General features: G+C 39.1%; 1 protein-coding gene across 12 annotated transcripts in view; it reads right to left on the bottom strand.

The window, feature by feature from the left end:
* Grm7 (glutamate metabotropic receptor 7) overlaps window positions 1-27065 on the bottom strand; it is a 930315-nt gene that overhangs the window by 253246 nt on the left and 650004 nt on the right. For all 12 annotated transcript variants that reach the window (XR_008214661.1, XR_008214659.1, XR_008214660.1 and 9 more), the window contains exon 7: window positions 21342-21481. Coding sequence is in view for 9 of the 12 variants with exons in the window: in XM_052722188.1 (XP_052578148.1) it covers window positions 21342-21481 (140 nt within the window). In the remaining 3 variants the exon portion in view is untranslated. The remainder of the gene's footprint in view (window positions 1-21341; window positions 21482-27065) is intronic.

Below are 27065 nucleotides of genomic sequence, written 5' to 3'. Positions count from 1 at the left end.
ACAGAGTAACCACATCCTGCTGAAATGTAAGACTGTATTATGGGAACACATTTCTAGAGTGAACATTCATATATCACACCAAGAATCAAAGCAAACATTTCAGCATCCAGGAGGCAGAGACAGGAAAATCCCTGTGAGTTTAAGGCCATCTTAGTTTACAAATTGAGTTCTAGACTAACGTGTGATACATAATTATAACTTTTCTCAAACAAACAAATAAACAAACAAACATAACCAACCAGCCAATAAAAAAAAGTCAAAGCAAACAAAACTGAAAGCAATGAAAGACAGTCAATGATGTCAACTCTGAATCAGATCTAGGGTCCATCTGACCAAAGTTTAAAGCCGTCATTGTTAAAATGATTCAGTCATCAGCTATAGGTTCTCTTGAAACAAATGAAAAAATATTTTTAAAAATCTTATAAGGAAAACAATAAGTTATAAAAAGAACCAAATGGAAATGATACAATTAAAATTACAAAAATAACAACTTAAATAAACTAGATGGGCTCAAGAGGAGACTGAAGATAACAGAGGGTGTGATGAATAAGAGGAATCTTGAATAGGATTTACCTAATTTGAACAAAAAGTAGGAAGTTGTTTGGATAAAATGAATAGAATTACCTGTGTGGTTGGTTACAGCAAGGGATGTACTATATGTATAATAGACTCCCAGAAGGAAAAAAGAAAGAGGATGAGACTGAAGAGTATTTGAAGAAATAATGGGTGAATTCTTTCCAAACTTGGTGAAAGACACAGCCTATATATTCAAGAAAATCAACTACCTTTCCAAAGGACTAACACAAAGAAATGAATATCATAGTTGAATTTTTGAAAACGGAAAACAAACAAACAAACAAAAAGAAATACGTTTTGGAAACTCTCAGAGAGAAATGATGTATTTCTTATGGTAGATTCCTCATTGAAATAATGAAAACCAGAAGGACAACCACAGGTTCCAGGTGCTTACAGATAATAATTGCCAATTTTGAAGAATTATAGGTCCTATAAAACTGCCTCACAGGGATAAACCACCCACTCAGTCTAACATTTTCCTTGCAAGTTTCATAAATCACATGCTGGGACTGACACTAAAATTGTTGTACTGTTTGCTACCTAAGATAATGAATGACAATAAAAATGGTTAAGTTAAGAGGTTCCAAACAGAATTGAGGTTCCTATGTTTCACTTATAGAGGAAAACATTGAATTGAGTAGAGTGTTTTAAGGTAGGTTCATGTGCTGTAATGCTGAGAAGAGACATTGCAAAAACACACAGATGCTTTCAAATAAATAAATCAAACCAGAACTCTAGAATCTGTTTACATAGCCCAAAAGGAAGCATGAAGAGAAACAGAAGACCAACTTTCAGAGAAAATAAAATAAGGAAACATGAGGATGTAGCACCAACTTTCAATTATCCTGAATGAAGATATTTAAAACACGTGAATCAAAAGAACAAATGTCAGAGTGGATTACAATCAATATGACCCAATGACAAACTTTGAACGAACACTTTACTTCAAATTGTACTTCATAAGTAGGCTAAAAAGTAAAAGGGACAGGAAAATACATATAAGTCAAGCATTTTTTTTTTAAAAAGGGAAATTGGCTAGATTTTAATATATGATAAAGTGGATTTTTGAATCAAAACTATTACAAAAATGTTATAATAAAAATGAGTAAGTGTGTGTATGATGTGCATGTGTGTGTTACTCTAAAAAATTAGAAATACAAACATTTTCAAAACACACAACGAATATATACTAAGACAGAACATAGACTTAGCTATAAACAAAACCTGATAAATTTAATGTGATTGAAATTATAGATATTGCTACAGAACAACAGTATTAACAGGAAATCAATAACAGAAAGACAATAGAAAAATCATATATGAGAACAATACATTTCTAAATAATTGATCATCTGAAAAGAATATCTAAGAAAATGTGAAATATCATTAAAATGAATGCAAACAGATCTGGAGAGAGGGATTGGTGCACAAGAGTGCTTGCTCTGCTTCTTGAGGACTTGAGTTTTAATCCCCAGAACCCATATTAAATACCAGGTACGGCTGTATATCACTATAACCCCAGCACTGGAAGGTTAGACACAGGCAGTCCTGAGACTTCATTGGCCAACAAGCTTAGCAAAAATGAAAAGCTTCCAATTCATTAAGAGTCTCTGTTTCTAGGTAATAAAGTAGATAGTAATGGAGGAAAGGATATGGTCTTCCCTGACCCCTGTGCATGTAAACATACACAATACACACCACATATACACAGAAGACATGACAGCAAACAAATGCATTTAAATTGTAGGATGCAACTAAATTTCAAAATGTTTCCCCCATTAATAGTATAAAATCTGCATAAATACATAATATAATATGCAACAGATTATTTTTTTCCTATTATTGCATTTTATTATTCAGGATATGCTCTTGTTTACATCTTATATTTAGCCATGAAGCCTGAGTGTTATCTGTAAAACTTTACCTGTTTTTGAAGTGTTGGGTCTGTATCTAGGACCTCTTGTATTCTAATCAGCTGCTCTAACATTGAGCTACTTCTGCAACCTCTCTGTGACAAATTTAAAGATTTATTCATTTTCATTTCATGTGAGTGTTTTGGATGCATGCCAGTATACATTTATGTGTACCACATATATATCTGTTGCCTCTGGAGGCTAAAGGGGCCCATTAGATCTCTTAGAACTAAAGTTATAAATGATTGTGAGTTGCTGTGTCAATGATGGATACTAAAACTGGATCTTCTTCATAATCATTGAACCATCTTTCTAGGCCCCTGTAATAATCTTAATGTGAAGTTTAAGTACACAGCATATATGTGATTCTAATAAATGACCATATGAAGAACATGCGTTCACAATATATAACAGAACATTAATTGTAATATAATGAACTAAGGCAATATTATATATGTACAGATTAGTGGCTGGTACTCCCAAGCACCTGTGCTTTCCACCTCTAGCATCTGTCTAAAGGATTAAAACAACACAGCAAGATTCAGAGCCACTTATGGACAGTCTTAGGGATAGAGCCTGTAGTTGCCATAGCCTTACACATCAGGGTGAGGAGACCCAAGTCCTGACTCTGGTCTAATTCCTATGAGCTGGCAAGTGCTTTGAATTTCTTTTCCAAGCTGCATTTGTAAAATGGAAGATAAACAACATGCACAGCACGAGTTGTCCTGGATACTATGAGGTTATGTGCAGCCACTTACACTAGCAACTTGACAGATGGTAGCAGTGGTGGAGGGAGAATTTAGGGCAAAGAAGGACATGGGTAACATTTACTAGCTCACAACCAGCACCATTCAAACCAATGAAAAACAGAAAATAGATTCCTTCCCATGTGTATGTGTGGGCTGTGCTATGAAATGTACTTGTTATTAGGACCTCATTTAAATAAGTTTATATATATATATATATATATATATATATATATATATTCATGGAGACAGATGCTCTACAACGAGAGAATATGACTTCTGCCTTTCATGGAGTCATTAAATTAGTGTAAGCAGGATAAATGTTGGAAGCACCACTCACAGGGCACATGGATGTAGCCATCATGGATGTATTGGGCTTACTGTTATCTGTTCTTGTCATCATGTATCTAAAGAAGTGTTATTTGATAGCACTCTAATCAACTCCACCATGTACCTGGCACACTCACAGTGCTCTCATCTGGAAAGAAACACAAAACTTTTCTAAAGGAGTGGGTTCCAGAGTACAGAACAACTGTAGGCAGTAGAGAGGAGAGTCTGAAACATGGCAACCAAGTCCTTATTCTGGTAAGAACATGGAAACAAACAGAAGAGCTTTCCAAGCTCTCATCACCATTATGATTTATCTTGCAAGGGTCAAAGTATTTCATAATGTTATTCCATTATGGTAAAACTGTGACAATATTCCAAACTAGAGTGATTTGTTTTCTGGGATAACTTGTTTTTCTTGCCTGAATCCTTGTTTTTTTTTTTTTTTTTGTCAATACAAGCTAGAGTCATATGGGAAGAAGGAACCTCTACTGACAAAATGTATATACCAATTTAGCCTATAGGTAAGCTTGTGGTGAAGGAGGGCCTCTGAGAATGTCTGTGAGGGATCATTTTTATTATGTTAATTGATGTAGAGAGATTAGCCCACTATGGGCAACATTATTTGAAGGAAAAAGCAAGCTGAGCAATATTAGGCACACATTAATGCAATGATCTCTGCTCTTGACTGTGGATGTAATGTGATCAGTTCTCTTGAGTTCCTGCCTCTATGACTTCCCTATTGTGATGGACTGTAACTTGGAACCATCAGCCAAATAAAGCCCTTCCTCCCTTAAGTAGCTTTTGTCAGGGTATTTAACCATAGCAGCAGAAAACAAAGGGACAACAGCTTTATTCTAGCTGTGTAAGGCTTGTTGGTATAGGACTCACATTTACCCCCATTCTCACCCTCCTATGACTTTCCTAAGATATTGGACCAAGTCTGCCTTTGCATCAGTTAGTATCAGAAAAAATATGCAGTCAGGATGGGGGAGAATCAAGCTCTGCTGCCTTACAGGGTCTGGCAAACATGTGCATGCTTAGTTTTTGTTTCTGCCACTTAAGTGGGTAATTCTGAGCATCCGTACTGCCTGGTTAGACTCTGTGATGGATGAGGCTGTCTCTCTCACTCTCTCTGAGACTCCCGGCAGCTCTGAGAACAAAGCTCTTGCACACAGGAGACCTTCAGTCACCTCACTTGAATGATGATTGTATCTGTGTCTGACAAGCAGGGGCTCCATTGTGCACAGCAAACAAATGGGCAGGGGCTCCATTGTGCACTGCAAATGAATGGGCAGTGTCTAAATGAAGAAAAATGTCAAGTCATTTGTTTGTTAGGACTCTTCCTGACATCACATAAATTACCTGAGTGGTAAAGTGAAAATAAAGGTTAGACTTAGTTAACTTTTATGGATGCATAAGCATCTTTTTAGCCAATATTTTCCTCTTTAGCTCTTAAGGATATTCCCAGGGACTATTTGGAATTGTTATGAATGCAGGATCTGGACCCAGACTATTGGACTCATTCTTCATCCCAACTATATTGTCTGAAAGACTTCACCAAGAAATCCATTGGGGACTGAGTTCCCCATCTGAAAAATGAGTGATAGCATCTACCGAGTAAGTGATGAGGGCTAAACAAGCTAGCAGGTTGCATAGTGACAGGCTTGAAGTAGGTGGTTGAAACCTTGAGTATTATTACTTATTACTGCTGATCATTGCTGCAGAAGAATCTGTGAGTTACACATGGGACACACTCTACTGCATAAACAACACAGACTCTCGGGGCATGGAGACTTTTGTAGGATTAGGAACATTGTGTGTGGCCCACCCATGTCTCCTCAGCCTGCTTCAGCATTGCCTGGTATACATTCTCAGTACTTGCAAAGGCACTCAACAGTACTTGCTGACATGGCAGTGTGACTCTGCCTGAGGGTGTTTTGTGGCGGTGTCGACATGAGATCTGTGGAGAGCCTCACCAGGTCTCAACACACCCAAGCATGGAGCTACAGGGCAGCTCTGGTAGCAGCTTCCCCACTATACTTAGGCTGAAATAAACACTGTGAATCTCATGCAGGACACATCTCTGGGTGCCCAGCTTAACAAATTCATCACCACACTCTGTACAGGCCTCTTTCCTTTTCTGGCTTCACTGGTCATCTTCCTTACATGTATTCTGGGACTGTCTCCCAGATACAGATCTCATATTCTGCTTTTTTTGGGGAAATGTGGGTAAGGGCAGTGTGGATATCCTCTCCTTATATATAGATTCACCAATATCCAAAGAAGTTTGCTGGAGGCTGTGTGTTGACTTCTGCTCTGTACCATAAATTCACAATGGCCATATTTAGGGGCATTGAGGAAGATTTTACATTGTGTGTGTATGGAGTGGGGAGAATCAAACAACCAGAAAAAAAAGCACTGTCTGTTAAAGGTGTATAGGTCTCTGAATGCCAGAGATCAGGCTGAGTAAGATCACCCATCTTTTCTACTAGTGACATTCTTAATATTAAGACAGAAAAATCTTTTCTGTTAGTCTGTGATCACGGTGGTTCTGAAATGTCTACCCAGCACAGCTTCCCATGGAATGTTTCCAGCTGGCTCAGGGTCCATCCATCTATGGGTCAAGGTCAATAGGTGACTTCCAGGATCTTCCTCCAGCTAGAGTTGATGACTACCCCTTAATTGTCCCTGGAACTTGCCAGTAATTAATGTTTGGCATTGACATTAATGTTGGCAAAAGCAAGATCACCAGCCAAATTTTCACTGGCTTATACCCCATGCTTCATTCTTTCCCCCTCCTTTTCAAAACTTCCTATTCCTCTCTCAGACGAAAAACACATGTCTCCTTGATACACTGGCTAACATAAAACTTTAATGCTGTGAGCAATTACCCAGTCAGTATCTTTCCCACTGCTCCAGAGCTGAGGGAGCAGAGCCCACTGCTCAGCAGGGAAGACATCCACTAAAGAGGGGCAGAAACATATGGTCTTTCCACAGGTCAGTGATTCCCCAGATTTCTTTCTAGTTGGCATGGAAAAGACTAAGACTACAATTTCATGTTTACTCAAAATGATGTCAGTATGACATTTGGTGACCTGAAGAAAGGAACATGCCCGTGAGGGACATGTAAGCACAACGGACAAGCAAGGGAGGCTAAGTTCTCATTTGCTTCAGCATGGACACTGGTATTTTTTTCACACCAGTAACATTATCTTTTCTGTCACTTGGGAAAGGGAAGGTGCATGGTGTCACGCCAAAGGTTGTGCTATTTACCATTAGTCACCAACATTCCTTTTATAAACTCGTAGAAACTAATGTGTTCTAAGGAATTGTCACACGATTTTTACCTTTTAATTGGAAGATAGGCTTTGGTGGGAGTGAGGAGGGAGGGAAATTAGCAATCTCATGAGAAATGGCTGGAAGAAAGGATATAGAATATTCAAATTAAGCTTCAAAAGGCTTAAATCTTAGAAAAGAATAGATTTTTTTCTTTGTGTGGATCACAGCAAAGAGAGAAACAAACAAACAAAAGACCCAAAACAACACAGACATGTATTTCAGGAAGAAATCATGAAAATGAGACAGGGAGCATCCTAAAGCCATCCAGCTGGCAGAGAGTTCCTTCTTGAAGAAGTTACCTAACACAGATAATGAAATCTCTTCCCTCAAGCTACATACCTGTGTCTGTTTTATTGAAAATAATGATTTTTGGAAAGTAATTAATCACCATGTATACATCTTGGAAGCCATCTGGCATCAGAGTCAAAAGGAGAAGTTTTAGGAATACACAGAACTGGGAAGGGCGGGAGACTGGTTGGTGCCTTCACAAACTCTGTCTGAAGAACACTTCCAGTATCCTGCTACTACTGTCCAGGGTAACATGGAATTCTGAGGTTTAGGCAATTGTACTGGAGGCAGACAGACATCTTGTTCCTTTGAGTGCATCCTTGAAATATAAGCTAGTGGTATTCTGTCATCTCCAATCCTAATTGCAATGTTTTCTCTGAAAGAAAAATTTCAGGGATCTGAGTTTTTGCCGCCACACAACTTCATTTCCAAGTATTCATATGGTGCCTAACTCTGTGATAGGTCCTTACAGTTACAGTGCTGTGGAGAATCTCCTGGGAGTGGTTAAAGAAGCAATACCAACACTGCAAGAGGGAGGCTTCTATCATCAAGATTAAGGAAGGAGGCAGTCTGGATGTGAGTGTGCACAGTAGGACAGAATGGATCATACACATGAAAATGTATACAGAAGAGTCAGAGAGAAAGCTGCAGATGGGACACATGAGACAGAAAACAGGCGTAGAGAGCAAAACAGGTAGTGAGGTAAGAGGAGAAGGCAGGAAGTGGGGACTGGTGTCCATAACCATATGCAGGATGGTATAGGGAATAGCATGATCCATTCATGTTTCAGAAAACATAGCAACAACTCTCAGGAGATTGTGTGGTCAGTAATGCACTTGTTAGGTAAGTATGAGGACCTGAAATCAATCCCCAAAATCAATGTTAAAAAATCCAGACATGCTTATAATCCCAGCACTAGAGCAGCAGAGGCAAGCAGATCCCAGGGGCTCTCCAGGCAGCTAGTTTAGCAGAATTCTAGAGCAACATGTTCAATGAGAAACTCTGTCTCATGCAGGCTTGCACATGCACATGTAAATATGCATAAATAAAAATAGCAAGAGTAATTAGGTCTGTCAATCACACAAGCTAATATCCTGAGTACAATTTAGGTGATGATGGGTTGGGGAGTATTATTAGTCCCATTACATAGGTATGTAGACTGAGGTAGTGAAGGATAATGCAAGAGACAGATTTAGTAAGTAGCAAATTTACAGGCTCATACTGAACCAATTTGCCTCACTTTATAGCCAAAGACTGAATAGTTGTCCTGTGGTCACTGCACATACCAGTTAGCATGGCTTTACTTCATTTCACTCTATCTTTCAGAAAGGATAAGTAAGTTGGGAGAAGCAGATTTGACTGGAGTGATCAATGGTAATTTTCTCTTGTAAAATGGTGCCACTGAGTACCGTAGCTTCTGATATTTTTAAAAACAAATTTAGATACAAAGCAGAGGTCTGTAAAAGACAGCATTTCAATGCTACTCCCTGAATCTTGATGACTCAAGTTATCAAAATGATCCCATACACTCTAGAGTGTAATAAGATGCTAGACATTGAAAGCTGTGAGGCGGCTGTGAAATCGTCAATCCTTTAGCTACAGAGCTGTCAGGTAATGACTACAAAGCAAGTCAGTTTAGCTGCCTGCTCAAATCTCTTTTCAGCACTGCTGCCTCAAGTGGCAATGGTCCTCATTTGTGTAACAATAACAGTGATGAGAGAGAGAAGGAACTGTTGGTCCTGCCCCTTCTGTCACACTTCTGACACCCTAATCAGGCACTGTTGATTGAATCCCAGACAACTGGCATTTACAGCCAAGGTGATCTATACCGTTAATGGAAAAAAGAATTAACTACCCAGAAATACACACACCAGTCACGTAACTGACAGTTTACTAACTTTGATGCTGGCTTCTTACGTAAGTAGAAACAATTCAGGTCATTTCAAGAAGCCACTTAGTGCTCTAGCCCACAGGCATCAATGTGTTAAAGCTTATGTGGACAGCATGATTTCCAGGGGAAGGCGTCACATTCCCAGCTAACACAGTGGCCCTCCTGTCTCATTCAGTCACCTTGAAGGCTCCATCACAGAATCACTGCACACTCAATCAAGAGCACATTTGCTATCAACGAGGAATTTAGACTTTATAATTTCCCCCATTGCATCCTTTTTGCTTCCCTGTTCTGACCTTGCTACTTCTTTCTAGCTGTCATCTCTGGGAAGGCTGTCGAGAGTGACTGAGAGTGTTCACCATGTGTAAATAGGGGAGTGCTAATTGAACAAGCCACATACGGTGTGTGTGAGGTTGGTCAGGTAGTTGTGCAAGCAAGTACTTTTTAAATACAATGCATACAGCTGGAAGATGCCCCCAAGGTCCTCCCCTGTACCTCTCTATGTCTTGCCAGAACAGACAGGACAGAGGTTTTTCTGTGGGCTGCACAATCACCCTATTGGGGACGTGTGAGCTTTCGCATTAAAAACTCACTTAGCCTACTTCCCTCGCTTAACAATAGGAGATTTACTATACAGTTGTGAAATCATCATGGGCCATCACTCATTTCCATGAATAAAAAATAGATTTATGAATGTGCACAACTGGGAGATTGATATCAAGATGTTTGGATTTAGGGGTGGGTGAGTGTTACAAAAGTTCCTTCCCTGAAGAAGATTTAAACAGCATCAACTCCTCCTCCAAGGTCCCAAGGTACAATTCTGACAGAGTTCTCTCTAGGGGAACAAATAGGTTTATTTGGTTTACTTATAGAACAGTGTCGGTGACCTTAATGCAGCCATATTAGAGGATCTGCCAGACCCAGCATAGATCACGAGTCCCCCATAGCCTCATGAATGAATTCCCCTTCCCTCATCCTTTGTAGCCTGTATACTTTTGGCTCCTCCTTGCAGCCACATGCAATTAGGGCAGAACTGAATACTACTGGTTGGTAGGGGGGACTGTACATTTGGGTGTGGGTCCCATGACCCTCCCCATCCCTCCTTCTGAGGGAATATCAACAGTCTACAAGCTCTGTAGTGATGCTTTTTAATAAGCAGCACGGCTGAATTCATGAAGATGGCAGCAATTTTGCTCCAAGGACAGTCCTGTATATGAGTTGGGGTGGGTTACATCTCACATTTCATTTGAGAAGTGACTTGTAGGTATCCAGGTGCATAAAAACACTAGACTTAACTCCTTATCTGAAGGGATAGAGTATGGATGGGATTTCCAATAAGAATTCCTGGAAACATATACTCAGACTGCAGCCCACATTTGGGACATGGATCCAGGGACTTAAACAGAAGAAGGCTCTGGTAGCATCAGTTTTGGCTCACTTAAGCATTAGGAACAGATTATGAGGATCCCTAGCTCTGGAGTTGCTCTGTTTTGGCTTTGAAAGTAAAAGAAGCTAATGGAATTTTATTAAATCCTGTGACATTTAAGTAAACATTATATGGCCGGAAATGGTAGTACCCAACACCTTGTCTTGGTTCTAATGGAAATATCCCCCCACAGGCTCACACATTTAAACAGTTGGTTCTCAGTTGAAGATGCTATCATGCTTATTTATAGAACTTTTGGGAATTGGGGTCTTGCTGACTGATTTAGGTGACTAACTGTGGCCTTGAGAGCTATAACCCCTCTTTGGTTCTGGTTGAGGTTTTATTCTGCTTCTTGGTAAGTTTTTTATAGGTAGCAGCTGCCATAGGATTCATCCACCATGGACCTAGCCTTCTACCATGCCTTTCTCATCATGATATAACACATCTTCTGAGACATGGGCCAAGTGAACCTTTTTTTTTCCAAGACAAGTTTTCTCTGAGTAAGAGCTCTAGGTATCCTGGAGCATGCTTTGTAGACAATGCTAGACTTGAACTCACAGTAATCTGCCTGCCTCTGCTCGGATTAAAGGCATGAGCCACCATGCCTGTATCAGCCCTTCTTTTTTTAAGCTGCTTTAGTCAGTTATTTGGTCAAAAACATGAGAAGGAACTAATACACAGTCCTATAGCCCTTCTCTAGCTAATATAGATCTCTATTAAGGTTTACTCTGTAACACCAGATGTATCTAGACTATACAAGAATATTCTGATACAGTCATCCTCCCCAGAACAACTAACCTCTTAATGGTCAAAAAAATCTCAAACTGTCAATACTGTAACTTGACTATTTTAAGGTATTTCCCACAGCAAGATAAAACTACAAATAATTTTATCATTTGTTTTAGTAATTCCCTCGACTTTCCACCTACATAAAGATTAAGTTACCCCATTCTCAGGAAAATAAGTATTTTTTAAAGAGTAAATATATTTTAAGGAAAATTAATTATTGAAACAGACAAAGCCCTCTACTCAGAAAAATGCCTTTCCAAAGACTTATTTCAAAAACATTCTTGTTATGCTTATAAACTCAGAACTAAAGCTGAAATATAACATACTTTCTCTACTTGTGATCAAGACATCTACACTGAAGTACAGTACTTAATCTAAACCCTAAGTCAGAAAGACAAGTAACTGTGTCTTCCCTCTGAGAAGATGCTGCCAACACTCTGTGCAGGTGGGTGGGATTTTGTCTTAATGCACTGAGCAATGGACAATGAAAATGCCTCTGCCTTATCAACCTGGCTATTGGGGCAGGGGCCTTTCAAAAGGGAGGGAAATACTAGCATTAAAAACCCCAAGCATGTTCTACAGCTTCAGTGCTCTTCATAGACCAAAGAACATTCTAGCTTACCACTTACCTAGGGTCCAAAGAGTTGGGATTCCCATGTAGCTATGTTTTGCATGTCCATGAACCACACCCTTGCCAGGTACCATAAAAGTCAGAAGATGGCAAATCTACTGGAAATGGAGGGATTCACAGTATAAACTACAATGTGGAGTCTGGGAACAAATCTAGGTCCTCTGTAAAAGCAACAAGTGATCTTCAGCAGTGAGACATCTTTTGAGCTTCAGAATCTGTGGTATTTTAAATCATCAGGGTTGTGTAGCTTATTTTTCTTGGATTGTTGTTTAATTGTAGATACAAGAAACCAATATAAGAAATATAAACAAAAATCTCATATGCATTCTTAACATGGGGAGGTATTCTTAACTCATTTGCAAAGTGGCCATCCTAGGTAGTTAGATGACTTTAGTTTAAAAACATAAATGAATGGTGTCATACAGTGGACACAAGGTCCTCTTGCTCATAAATAGTGCTAGAGAAAACAGAAAGGTTAAGCATGCATGCTGGTTTCTTCTACAGAGGGTTTGTGTAGACATGTTTTCCACACAGATGGTTGGAAATTGATGTTGTAAACAGCCTGGTGATCTGTGCTATCTGTAGGGCCACATCACACCTGAATCACTCAAGCTAAAATATTTATCCCAAATTCTTCCTCCCTACACCTTTATCTTGAACATTGCTTCTCAGTCAGTAGAATCCATCTGTCCTGGCTAGTTTTATGTCATCTTGACACAAGCTAGAGTCCTCTGAAAAGAATGAACCTAAGTTGAGAAAATGCTTCCTTAAGAGCCAGCTGTAAGGTATTTTCTTAATTAGTGATTGATGGGGGAGGGTCCAGTTCATGGTAGCTGGTGTTATCCCTGGGCTGATGTTCCTGGTTCTATAAGGAAGGAGGCAGAGCAAAGCCATGGAATCAAGCCAGTAAGCATCACCCCTCCATGGCCTCTGCATCAGCTCCTGCCATCCTGTTTTCTGTCCTGTTTGAGTTTTTGACCTGCTTCCTTCAATGATGGACTACAGGGTTATGAGAGCGTAAGCCAAATAAACCTTTCCTCACCAACTTGCTTTTGGTCATGGTGTTTCATTGTAGCAATAGAAACCCTAATTAAGATGCCATCCTTAGAGGAGATGTCACACGTACTTTATAGCTTGGTGACCTATATGCTATCTATATTACTGAGACCACTTCAGATCCTAGGTCCTTAAGAACTCATCTTCATGGTAGAGGTCATATGTACTTTGCAAAAAGTTTGATGTAATCATGCCTTAAGCTTTATTGTGCACATGGAATTGAGATAATTGCTACCAGGAAACTTTTTTCCCAAATTTATACTGTACTTAAATATGTCTAAAATAAATTGCCCAGTGTCAGACTCTAGAAGTTTGAACCAGCACCAGATAACTAAATTGTGTTGAACTGAATTAAGATGTGCAACTAATTAAGATAGGAGGTTCTGGGTCATTGTAGCAAGAGAGGAAAAAGATACTGGGACTCTAGACCCATGACTGCAAAGAAAAAGCCCTATGGACTGTGGGTTCAAACGCCAAAATATGTGACGAGTAAACCTCTCATTTCATAGGATGGGTTAGCTCAGGTATTTGGCTACAGTGAAAGGATGCTATTCATCAGTTTCCTTAAGCATTTAGTGGTAAAGACTGGGATAAAGGCTGGGACTCAGATAGGGCTTTCCGTAGGTATCCAAGTTTATACTTATCTCCTAGTTATTTGCAAACACTTTGAACATAACTCCTATACATTAACATAAAAATAATAAGATCGTTCTGCAAGTCTGAGCTTTCTGGGGGCAAAAGAGTCAGAGAGAGGGCACATAAATTTGTATTAATTCATTTTACAGTTTTAGATTGGCAATAACTAGGATGAGTTCCTGATAGAATAGCTGAGCTCTCTAAACCCATCTTTTATTTTCTTTTTCCACATATACTTTGCCAGAGCCTAAAGTGCAAATAGAATGAAAAGCAACAATTTCCCTGTCGAGCCCAGAGTGTATTAATAAATATGAAGTGATTTGCTTGAATGCCTACCATGCAAACAAGAATTTATGGGGGTTCAAGGTTCTGTAATGCACGTGTTGGTGGAGTTATATTTATAATTGCCAATACTATTAATCTTCTTGACACACATAGAAAGAGCCCAGCCATACACCATTGATTACAAGAAGAGATGCTGACAAATCAAGGAAAAGGCTGTCTCTTTCATTTCCAACATGTTTTGTAACAGGCACAAAGATGTTTGCAAACAAAGCTACTGTCTTCTGTGAAGGTATCTTTCTCTTACGTACTGCAGTTATTGACCCTCTATAAAAAGTATTATTACCCACTTATGGGTGTTTTGGGCCATTAACTCTATTGATAAATTATTGTTGATTTTCTGGAAGCCAATTTCCTGAGGCTATAAATAAAAAGTCAAGCATATGCTCAAGCCAAGTTAGTAGAAATAAGGCACTTTATACTTACAGTCTACTCTGTGTGAATGAAACTGTATGCTTGTGTGAATCATGGGGATTCTGTGGAGGGAAGTATAGTCAGCTGGGTAACAGGTGGAAGAGAGTGGTAGTGTCCATGGTAATAAGAGAACTCAAACCTGTCTAAAGCAAAAAGCTGGGATTTTGACCTAACCACCTTTGTGAAGGAATAAGGAATAAGGCATATTATTGCCAGAGGTAATCTTTCAGAGAAGCCAAGAATATATACATCTGATTTTCAACAGAAGGCTAAATCATTGATGTCTAGACATGCCTCCTATGTTCAATTTGGGTTCTCACATGTGGTTAGCTGACAAATGCAGAACGCTTAACACTGGGATGTGTTAACGTCTTTTATATTATTTCAGATCAGACATGCTGACAAATGGAAGCATCTCCTGCCACTCTGGTGGCAAATTAAATGGCATCCTTTCAGAGCATGCCTCTTTGTGGAGGTTCAGAGAGCTCACAACTGGAGAGGGGCTTAATTATAGACCAGATCTCTGTAGCCCTCAATTCTTTCTAGCTTCATTTGTCCTCTAAACAGCATGAGAGGGAAGATGGGAAAACAGGAGATACAATGGTGTACCATCTTTTCCTTATTAGTGCACTCTGCTGAAAGCAGAAGTACCCGATGTCTTCTGCACTTGAGCTGATGTCTCAAGAGCAGTAATCCCATCTCATGTTCTCAAACAGCCATCAGCAAGTTTCCAGAAGTACAAATCAATGGGAGCAAAACTCCAACCAATTATTTTCTCCATTTGCTTCTTTTCTTTCTGATTTATCATTTGAAGACCACACCAGTGTATCTCTGGACCCAAAGTAGTCTACAGAACTAGAAGAAACTAGGAAACCTATGTGGTAAACCAAACTCCTTTCTTTTGAGACATGGCTAACTATGTAGCCATGACTGGACAGTAATTCGCTATGTAGACTAGCCTGGCTTCTAATTAAACACAGATCCATCTGATTCTGCATCCCAAGTGCTGTGATTAAAGGTATGCACAACCTCCTCAGCTGTAAATCAAGTTCTTAAATCATTTAACTGAATTATGCAGAATTCCTGACTAGAGTTGAAGTTTGGGTTAGTCTTGTCACTGGGATGCTAAATTAAAATTAACATGCTCCATAATTTATATAAAACAATAGTTTTTCATCTCCCCATTCACTTCATATTTACTTAGATATATCTGTATTTTAAGTACTCAGGCAAATACTGAAATAAGGAAGTCATTAGTTTAGCACTAGAAATTAACTTTTTGAAGAATTATAGATCATGTGAGGAACTATCACTGCTCCATTATTATTGTTATTGTTGCTATAATGGCTAAGAAGTGCTGAATAGTTACAGTGTTTCAAGTATATTACATGTATTTAATTCAGTGACTGTAATTCTGATTTAAAGCTACTATCAGTAGAACTGGGACCCATATCCATCTAGTAGTTTACCTTATGGAATGCTCCTCTGAATTGTAGCACCCCTCCAAATTGAACTATCACCTTCAACAGGGAAGAGGAGGCTCATGAACCTCAGGTGGTAAACAGAAGGTCACCAAAATGTCACATGTACATGAGAACAAAACTTGGGAAAGTTTTGACAAATTGGACATTGGGGCAGCCATTACTTTGTTCTGTCCTAGACTCCCTTTGTGGGCTGAGACCTGTATATTGTGGCTACCCAGGAAGAGTCTGTCTATACAACACCTCCAAAGACTGCAGACCTAATAACTGACAAATAACACTGTAAGTTAAAGGAAATAACTATTAACAATGACAAGCAACAAGCTGAGTTCATTACATTAGTTTTCAACCTGAGGCTGAAGAAGTGCTGGATTTTTTCTTGAGATTTTTTTTTTAATTTTCATGTCTATGTACACCTGAGTACAGTGACTATGGAGACCAGAAGAAGATGATGGATCCTCTGCAGATGGAGTTACAGGCAGTTGTGAGCCACATGATCTTAGTGCTGGAAACTGAACTTGGGTCCTCTGCAAGTAAACAAATGCTGTTAACTGCTCAGCTATCTCTCCACCCCTGGAGTACTATATTTTGATAATGTACATATTTTTCTTTCTGCCAATATTGGAATAAGTATGGCTATTGCCCTATGTTAATCAATTACATTGTAAATTAAGGGTGATTAGATTTTTAATAAACATTATACCGCTGTAATTTTCAAACAATAGGATGATTAGTAGTCTTATAGGTAGATAGAAGTAAGTATTGATTTGAGATGCCTAATTTTAATAAATGGTAATTTTGAAAATCAACTATTCACATGTCTTTAAATGTCTGCAACAGTTAAAATTCTAATGAAGGTGAAAGATTTAGTATTTAACAAAATTAACATTTTAGATATTAATTTTTAATTAGTGCCATGAAAACTTCTGCCCAACAAAGTGTGTTTGACTTTTATTTTTCTTTTCCATTCTCAGCCTATGTCCAGATCTATTTTTCTTTTTTCTTTTTCTTTAGTTCTAGTGATGGACCCCATGGCCTTGAGCATACTACTGAAGAATACTATCATTAAGGTACAACTACCCCATTAATTTAAAATTAATCAATCAATTAATTAATGCATGTGATCTGTGCCAATGAAAGTGCTTGTAGAGGACAGAGGACAACTCTCAGGAGTTGGTTCTCTCCTATCACTTTGCAGAGTATAGTGATTGAACTCATGACATCAACTGTTTCCCTCATTACCTCCCCAGAGTAAAAGCAGGTACCTCTACTAGCTGTACCATATCACTAACCCAGACCCTTCATATTTTAAAACAGGATTTGCCAGTGTAGCTCAGTCTGGCCTAGAATTCCCAAATACCCTGCCTTTCATCCTCAAGTATTGGAGCTACCAGTGTTTCTTGCTACACTCTGATTACTGTTTCTTTGTTGATTACAATGGTGGGTAAGATTGCAGGTGAATCCTATCTTACTTGAATTCTTTTTCTAATGTGATGATAACAGAAGACTCCAGAAAGCATTCAAACAGCTTCCAGTGAAGGGATTCCTGAGGCTCAAACAGTAAGACACAGATCTAGTTTCTCGATCTAGTTTCTCCTTCTGAGTTTTGGCTTTTCTTCGCTGGAAATTGTACATTGTAGCCTCAAACCCAAGGTCCCTGAGCTCCTGAGAATATGTTCACTGGCTATACGTAGGAATAGCATGTTGACTACCTAGACAGGGCAGTAGCCATGCAGCAGTTTATCTGAGGACAGCCTTGGCTAAACGTCCCTCAGCATCACCATGGCCACACTGTCTGACTTACATTGCATCTGTTGCTGTCATGGTAATTGGAAACCATTTATCAAGAAATGGAGGCTAATGGGTGCTGGAAAACATTCTATCTTCACTCTCCATTGATTTATATATTAACTGACAAAAATCACAATGCTTAACATATTAACACACATAAAATATGACGTCAACCTGGATTCAATTCTTGGAGTTTTGAATATCCAAGTATTAACTGTAAGTTCAACACAATGGAAATTAGAGAAAGAGCTGAAAACCCCATTATCCTTAGGGTGTCCTCAAGAACAGGTAACCTTATGGTAACTTGAATCATTTACACAAGTCTCAGCAAGATTCCCCTGGCCTCATCTCTAAGAGAATCAAATCTCTGGCAATTTGCCCATTAAGACTAGTATTAAAGGTGGCTGGAGAGATTGCTCAGTGGGTAGGAGGGGGAATAGCTCTTCTAAAACCTCCTGGCTTCATTCCAGTATGGTCTATGCCTCCAGTTCCACGAGATCTAACCCTCTTTTTTTTCTTCTCTGGTACATGTATTCACACTCATGCATATATAAAATAAAAAAGAGTAAATTTTAAAAAGAAAACAACAACAAAATTTTAATGTATTGTTATTTGAATTTCAGCTATTTGCATGATTAACCATTTGGGCATATCTGAATTTTCTACGAATTCCAGATAAAGTAAAGATGATATTTTTAAAGAAAATCACTTTTAAGAACCAGAAGAACGTGATTCCAGGGTGGAGTTGGCAGCTGTCCCTTGGTTATCCCCTCCCCACTGTTAACATTACAGAAAGCATATGCCTATTAAAGTGAATATATTGAAGCCAATAACAATCACTTTTGTTTCTATAACAAATAGCCCACACAGTGCTTCAAATATAGGCATAGAAAAGATTGAAGCACACACATTCCATTTCTTTATTTTTCCTGACGTCTACTTCAATTTTGAAACAAAACTACATTACTCATTCCCAAGCATTTTTTTTCTCATCTCTTTCAAGGAAAATACTACTGACCCTTCAATATACTGACCAAATAAAACATTTGATAGCTTTCCTTAAGCCAATAGTTATGTGTCCTAAAATGTGTTATGCGTATTATAATCTCCTCATTACAGTCTGTGCTCTCAGAACACAGAGACCCACACCTGCTTATCTTAGCGTTTTCATTGGCTGTCATTGCCTGACCCAGAACTTGTCCCTTCTTTCCTCTGCAGTTACTTCATGTAATCTCTTGACAGTACAATAGAAACATAAGTAATTGAGTCAAGTTTATTTCTATAGTAATTTTCAAATGGCCAAGTAAACAATTTCTTTGTTCCTAATTCCCTTTCACAGAATTTTGTTGTTGTTGTTCATGCAGAAATGCCCGAGCATCATTTCACGTAGTTATCTTTTATTAAGCTACGGGAAAATAAAGTCTTGGAGCGACAATGCTGGTAGGAAGGGAACATGAGATGCTCTGTAATAGATGGCACACTGCTAGGCTTTCACATTCAGGAAGATCACATCCTGGAAAGCTGGGCAGCCTGGTCTGCAGCACTGGGATGCTGAAAACTGAAAACTACATTGGCTCAGAAACTAATTTGCAATTACTGACCTCAGAGGAAGTACTCCTAAAAATTTCATTTGTTAGAAAAGATGTAGCTAGGGATTGAAAAAGCACCCTTGAGTCTTTGTAAATGAGAAGTAGAACCATTACTTCAAATGCTTTGTTTTGTTCCACTGAAAAGAAGAAAGTGAACTAACAGAAATGCTTGCTCAAATTTCACTCTAGCAGTTAAAAAAAAAAGAATCACAAGAGGCATCACAAAAGGGACAACATAGACAAAATGATGTTACCCAGGAGACTGCCACCAGATGGGACACCTAGACCATAGCTCTGAATCTCCATGTGTGCAGGGTGAGGTTCATTGTGAGTACTAGAATTACTTTTTATTTTTATCACTTGCCTGAAATGATTAAATTCACTTTAACAATAAAAGGTTTGCACACAGTGACCTCCTATTCAGACCACTTAACTCAGTGGCCATGTCATTTGAATCTACCATCTGTCAAAATCCCATTCCTGTCAAAATGGCCTTTGTGTCTCAGTCATCCATTCTTATACTTCCCATGCAACCCAAGAGTTAACTAAGACATCCGTATGAGATTTGGGTTACCAACTCGCACACTAGCACACTACAATTAGTGTCATAAAATGTAATAAAAAAATGCTCATTTAATGCAAGGTCAGAGATCTCTGATTTTCATCCCAGAGTCAAACAAATATCCCAAGCATGTGGTCCACTCAATTCCAGGCATATTGGATATACTATTTTAGACTTGGCTCTGTATGGAGTACTAGAAAAAAAGGTATCATTTTCAGAGATATTCAAGGCCTGGGGGAGTCCTTCTTATTCTCCATTTCTTTCCCAGTGGATTTTCAAGCCATTTACAGATTGGGAATGGGCACTTTTTTGTATGGCCGTACCTCCATTCCCTTCTTGACGCCCATCTCACGCGTACAGGTCTAGGAAGTCCCATATATTTAAAAATTCCAAATACTTGTAATTCTTGATTTCCTTCCTCCCACTCTTAGCATCTGGTCTCTTCTAAAGTACTGTCAGAAGCCACAAAGCCCTTCAAGTAACACACATCCACCACACGCTCAGCTTCATTTCCATGGTCAAACAGAGCTTTCCGGCAAGGTTTCAGGCAAGGATTCTCAAAGGATCATCAGCACTCCCTGTGGACTTTTTAGAAAGGCAAACATTTGGTTCTGCATAAACTTCAGATCTAATGCATCAAACTCAGGAGATGGGCCCCACTTTCTAGACTTAATGAGCCTCCAGTTGGCTCTGATGAACAGTGAAGATTGAGGGTGGCTTAGCTATGTCCCCTCAGCTATCTTCCATGCATCTCAAAGTGATGTTTATTTTTAAAATTTTAAAATAAACTAAAAATATAATTTTTATTTTGTTTCTATGTAGTCACACCTTTGCTTAATTTTAAGTAATTTTAAATTATCTGAGAAATAAAAGTAAGCAGTTTTCCCATGGTGTGCAAAGAACTGCATTAACATGACTGCATGTTAGTCCCATACCTCTTAGGACTTCTCCCTTATTTTCTAGTGGCTCACTATCTCTGACTAAGCCGTTTGGCCTGCCGCCACCCATGTTTTCCACATTAGTGGATTCCCATTCCTTGGACCCCTCTCTTTCCATTTCCTCTATCCTGTTTCCTATCATCTTTCAACCACACATTGTAATTTCTGCAAGCATGTTTGTTCAATTGTGTGCCTTATATCTGTATGCTAGGTTGTCAGTTGTGTGAGATATGAGGTTTCATTTGTTTGTCTCCACTGTGTACCTACCTACTGCCTCTCATGGTACCTATCATAGGAAGGATATCTAAGAAACAAAACAATAACAACTTGCTGAATGGCCAGTTGCAGACAATTCTTATGAGGGATGAATTCAAATAAAACAAAATGAGCTGGTTTAAGGACTTCCAGATTATACTCTAGTCGATAAGAGCCAGGTGAGAATTCTTATGTACATGAAAAAGTCACACCTGCAGAAACTTAACATTGGTGCTGAAGTGTATACTGAGAAACATTGATAAACCAATTTAATTTCCTCTTTTAGGCATAATCATAATACCCCAATTATTATTATACCAGGGAAAGAGAGGAACAATCAAAACTCACGTTGAGCTGAAGTTCATCTGTCCACTGACCAATAAGACGGTAACCAGGGTTGGTGGTGTTTGTTGTCTGGTACTGGAAGATATCATACCGCCCAGGAGCATCCCCATTTTTGTTAAACATCACTGGGGTGCCAGCGCTACCTGAAGGAGACAATAAAAGACCAGAATTAAGCAGTATTCCTTCCATTTCCTGAGTGATAAAGTTAGGAGCTAACCATGTTGCTAACAAGATGGCCTCTCCTGTCCCCTTCAGCTCATGGTAGTTCATCTCTACAGCTTGTGCACTGTGATTACAGAATGTTGGAAGACAACCCATCTCTTCATTTGAATGGCTCTATTCTTGATCCTTCTGAAGATTTTCTTCTAAACCTTTCTCCTTCTAAGCAAATAAATTCGTGTATTAATTTTCAGAGACAAAAATATGTTTTAACACAACGCTGTTGCTAACTGTGATTGCAATGCTCCTGATGGCAATGGCTATTTTCATTTCCACTTAACACTAAATTGTAGTTAATAAAGAATAAGTTCAAAAATAGTAATTCTTAAAATTGATACATCATTACGAATAAGCAAAATAATTCACTTAAAGTACATTTCTACCCTGATTGAATTTAAAATATTTCTTGTGTTATTTCTAATTCATAGAGAGCAAGTAGGAAATGCCCAGCAGTATGCCTAAAAGACATTCCATAGACATTATTTTCTTCTTCAAGCAATTATTTAGTTAGGTCTTCTTAAAGTGTACTATTTGAATGAAAAGGTAACATGTTTCAGCAGGTGAGACCACTTGCTGAGCAAACTTGAGAACATGAGTTCAAATCCCCAGCACCTCTCCTTCTCTAGTATAAGAACTGAAATGTTAATTTGTTCTATTGAATACATGTTTCATGTTTATGCACATATGCAAGTGAGCTTGTAAAAGTGTGGCACGTTCTCATGTCTGTAACAATTGTGCTATTGGATACAGAGACAGAAGGATCACCAGGGCTTGCTGGCTGCCAGTCTGGGTCCAGAAAGAAACCATTTCTCAAAGGAATGTGAGTGATGAGGCTGTGAGTGATAAAGGGCATCTGATTAGACAAATGAATACCCAATACTAAGAACAAACCCACATACAGAAAGAGAGACTGCACATTGAGTATAAGAGCCATATGAAATGTGTCATCTTGCTGAATGATACAACATCACAGCTAGGACAAAGGGACATCTAAGGTGCATACCTTTCTATAGTTACCAATTACAGATTTTATGATAGGGCTAACTATCAGAAAAAGAAATCAGAGCTTGTGATGGGGTGAATAATGGTCCTAATATGTCTGTTCTGTAATGTTCTTTATGATGTGACAGAGTTCAGGACTATAACATGGAGAGAACCTCCTGTATAACATGAGTATGTCCAATGTCCTCACATCAGTCTATAGAAAAGAGAGACAAGAGGAGTGAAAGGTAGCGTGTGTGTGTGTGTGTGTGTGTGTGTGTGTGTGTGTGTGTGTGTGTTTTATAAAAAAACACAGGAATGATTGGGCACATGCATTACCACTAAAATGGGTTCCAGAATCTATGAAATGGAAGGGAGTGGATTTTCCTTCAGCCTGCAGAAGGACCCCTGACTTGTCACCACCATTATAGGGGTCCTGGGAAATGTATAGTGGTCTTCTATATTGCAAACCTATAAGGTAATGCGTGCTGCAATGGCTAACTTGTTGATAACCTTGACAACCCAGGAAGAGGGAACCTCAAATGAGAACGTTATTTCATCAGATTGGCTTATGAGCATGTCCTGGGTCATTTTCTTGATGACTAATTCATATAGGAGGTACCATCACTAGACAGGTATGTCTAGGCTGTATAAGAAGGATAGTTGAATGTGAGCAAGAAAGCAAGCCATTAAACAGTATTCCTAAGTGGTAGACTCTGCTTCAGTTCGTGACTCTAGATTTCTGCCTTGATCCTTGCTCTGGAGTCCTTCTGTAATGTTTTGTGACATATAAGCTGAAATAAACCTTTTCTCCCTCCAAGCCAGATTTTTTTTTAATTTTTATTTTTATTTTATTTTTGCACACAGTGGTTTTCACAGCAATAGAAAGCCAAAGTAAGGCACATGTGTGTGCATTGTTCAAGACATTAACTTGAGGTTATATTTAGAGGAGGCAGGGGGGATGATCAAGTAGGAATTCAAAACCCAGCTGGAGGACAGAGAACACCAAATTTCCTCATCTTACAGGTAAGAAGCTGCTTAAGTTCAGGTAGGAAAGGTTTCTTGTCAGTGACTCAGATAATTCAACCAGATAACTTAGATAATTAAACCACAATAATACTTAGTAACTGGTTTTTGAATCCTTAGGATAGATTCATATTACAGATTGATCTATCAGTATCTTTATGACTTTAGCAAATTATTTTATTTCAGCCAACTGTCTGTCACAAGGGACGCCTTTCCATAAAGTTACAGTGAGTGCTGAGTGCAGTAACCTAACTGTACGCACTCCTGCCTGTGCTCTCACTTAGTACTCACTCCATCGTAATGCTTCTTAAAATTAGATCTGTGCATGTGTGTGCTTGTGGGACTATATGCCAAATGTGTACAGGTGTATGCGGAAACTAGACGAGGGGGTTGGGTCCCCTGGAGCTGGAGTTTCAGGCAGTTGTGAGCCACCCAATATAGCTTTTGGAAACTGAACTTGGCTCCCCTGCAAGAGCAGTCAGCATGCTTAACTGCTGAGCCATCTCTCCAGCCCATTAATAATTTTGAATAGTTTTATTTTTTTCAGTTTATTTACCTATTATCTCAAGACCAGAAATAACACATGGCTCCAGTTAGCCAAGTAGAAGCCTTTCTAGTGCACTTGTGTTGCTCTTCGGAGATTCAATTAGAATTTTCCCATTTCTAGAAACATTTTCTATTTACCAAAGAGCAGTGTAGAGCCCACAGTGGGAGTGGACACTGGAAGTCTGTGAACATTGCTTTGTTCCTACCAATTTGAGTCAATGGTTGGATTGTTTGTGGCCAAAGGAACCATTTCAATTTGCTTCTTCTATACATTGCCAAGACATAATCACCAGAGACTGTAATAAACATTTCATCACAATTCTTTTTAAAAATATTCTTTGAATTTTTTTTCAAATTGAAATACAATCATGTCATTTCCCCTTCTCTTTCTTCCCTTAGCTCCTCTCATGCACCCCAACTTGCTCTCTCTCTAATTCATAGACTTTCCCCCCTTTGCTGTTGTTACATATACTCTTCCGTGTCACACAAAGTTTCCCACAATGAGAGGGCAGCAAGCAGCAGCAAGAAATGACTATTGATGCAACAGAGACGTTTCAACAACGGTGTCCTGCTCTTAGCAAATGTTCCAAGTATGTAAGGACAAGAGATGAAATGTGATGTTGCATGTCATTAGGGAGAAATGAGAATCCTATTACTGTGCTACAAGACATTGCTATTCAGATGTCCAGTCTTTTCTCTCACTCGGGATGCTCGGACTCACATTGTGCTTTGCTCTAAATACTCCATTTTCTATTCATTAAATTATGTGGCAGGAGCCTTTCATACTTTTTGAGAGGAGAGATAAAGTATGTCTGAGGCCCAGAGCCCCAAACAATCTCCTGTTCATCCACTCATTCTTCCTCAGAACAGGACACATGGCCTTATCTTTCTCCCTTCTCAAAATCTTTGTGAAGGAAAATGATTCTTGTCATGCCTTTTCCATTCCTGTTAAAGTTCATGTTAAAAATTATAGTGGAGGAGATGAATACTTTATCTAAATGATGATTTCTAATAGTGTATTGTGTAGCTTTGACCTTCTAAATGCATTTTTAATGAAATGAGCTTATTATTCCCAGGGTGTTTTTTTCCCCTTACAGTCCCCTTTAACAGTACCTACCCCTGGACTTATTAAAAGGAAAAATAGGCAGTGTATTCAATGGACTTTGTGAACAGAAAACAATAAAACAAAAGTCCAGAGAAGAGGAAAGAAGCTATGAAAGAGAAGGTGCTTGCCCACAGAGATCCTGTAAGGTGTGAGGACCAGAATGCAGAAACACCAAGTAAAAGAAAAAGGGCTACTAGTCAAAATGGGCAGCATTATAACCTATGAAAGCAGGATCACAGAAAGGATGACTGATCCCGAATTACCCTTCACAACCTCTGCAAGACCCTGGGATTATATATTTTATTTTTAAATTGTGTGTTTGACATACAGACAGACCAAGAAGGAGAGAGGGAGAGAGGGAGGGAGAGAGGGGGGAGAGAGAGAGAGAGAGAGAGAGAGAGAGAGAGAGAGAGAGAGAGAGAGAGAGAATATTTACATATGTGAGTACAGGTCTGTGGATGATTGTTTGATAAATAAAACACTGATTAGCCAGTAGCCAGGCAGGAAGTATAGGCGGGACTAACAGAGAGGAGAAAGGAAAGGACAGGAAGGCAGGTAGGGGAGACACCAGCTGCTGTCCAGGGAGCATCATGTAGAGGCAAAAGGTAAAGCCATGGAACATGTGACAACATATAGATTAACAAAAATGGGCTTAGTATAAGAGTAAGAGCTATTCAATGGTAGGCCTGAGCTAATGGCCGAGCAGTTAAAATAATATAAGAGTCGGTGTGTTTATTTTTTAAGTGGGCTCCGGGTGTGGCAGCGCTTGGCAGTTAAAATAATATGAGTCGGTGTGTTTATTTTATAAGTGGGCTCCGGGTGTGGCAGCGCTTGGTGGGAGCTAGAGAGAAACTCTCCAGCTACACAGGTCCTTGTAGAAGCCTTGGACCTGGAGTTATAGGTAATAGTGAGCCATCTAACCCTTGTGTTGGGAACCAAACTAGGGTCCTCTGAAAGAGCAGTATGGACGGACTCTTAGCTGCTGAGGTATGCCTCTAGTCCCCACAAGAACTCTATTGGGAAAGTTATAGGCTCATAGCCATAGGCAACCATGAGTAGATCTTATAGTAGGATATTAGAAGGGTAAGGAGAATGATTGTCATAACATAGGGAACATGACAAAGGTCTTGAAGGAAATTCTGTTCCAATAGGAGAAAAGGAGTTTCTCTCTTGCCAAAAGTTACAAATCAAAAAGGCAAAGATATAAAGTCATCTTAAGCTTGCCCACAACTACAAGGTATTTGTGTATGTGTGGGGTGCTTCAAGGCCACAGCACACTATCCTTTCGTAACAACTTTGTCTAGAGCTAGAACTGTAGTGGAGTATCAAAGAGGAAGAAATAGAGAAGGAGGGAGAGAGGGAGAGAGAGAAATAACAAACACTAGAGGATCTGTGATCTAACAGGTAGCAGGTAGCAGAGAACAGATGACGACTGAGAGAATGTAGCCAAGTCTAAAATGTGTAGTGATTTCAGTGTGTGACAGAAACTGCTTTTCTTCCAGAACAGAGAAGCTTTAAGGATCCTGATGCCCAGATGACAAAACTATTTTCTGCATCAAAGCATTTACCCGAAGGGTTTTCTCTTCTCGTTTCTGTTTGTCGTGCAGAACCAGGATTTCTGTACTGATTCATGTTCTGCTAATCTTTCTGCTCAACAGGCCATCCTAAACCATGCTGCTGGAGCCAAGGAGAACATGGATTCTACATTTTGGCCAGGCCAGTGGAGATAACAGTTTCTTGATCCATTGCATCAGCAAAGCCAATTAGAATTATATGTATAAAAACTTATACTGGCTGCCATGGAAACCTCAGCTTTAAATGTGGCCTGACCACTTACCTTTACCTGTGAG

This window comes from Peromyscus californicus, unplaced genomic scaffold (assembly GCF_007827085.1).
Source record: "Peromyscus californicus insignis strain IS unplaced genomic scaffold, ASM782708v3 Scaffold_6__1_contigs__length_162567912, whole genome shotgun sequence".
Lineage (NCBI taxonomy): Eukaryota > Metazoa > Chordata > Mammalia > Rodentia > Cricetidae > Peromyscus > Peromyscus californicus.
The sequence above is the reverse complement of the archived record's forward strand: the minus strand, read 5'-3'. Positions and strand labels throughout refer to the sequence as shown.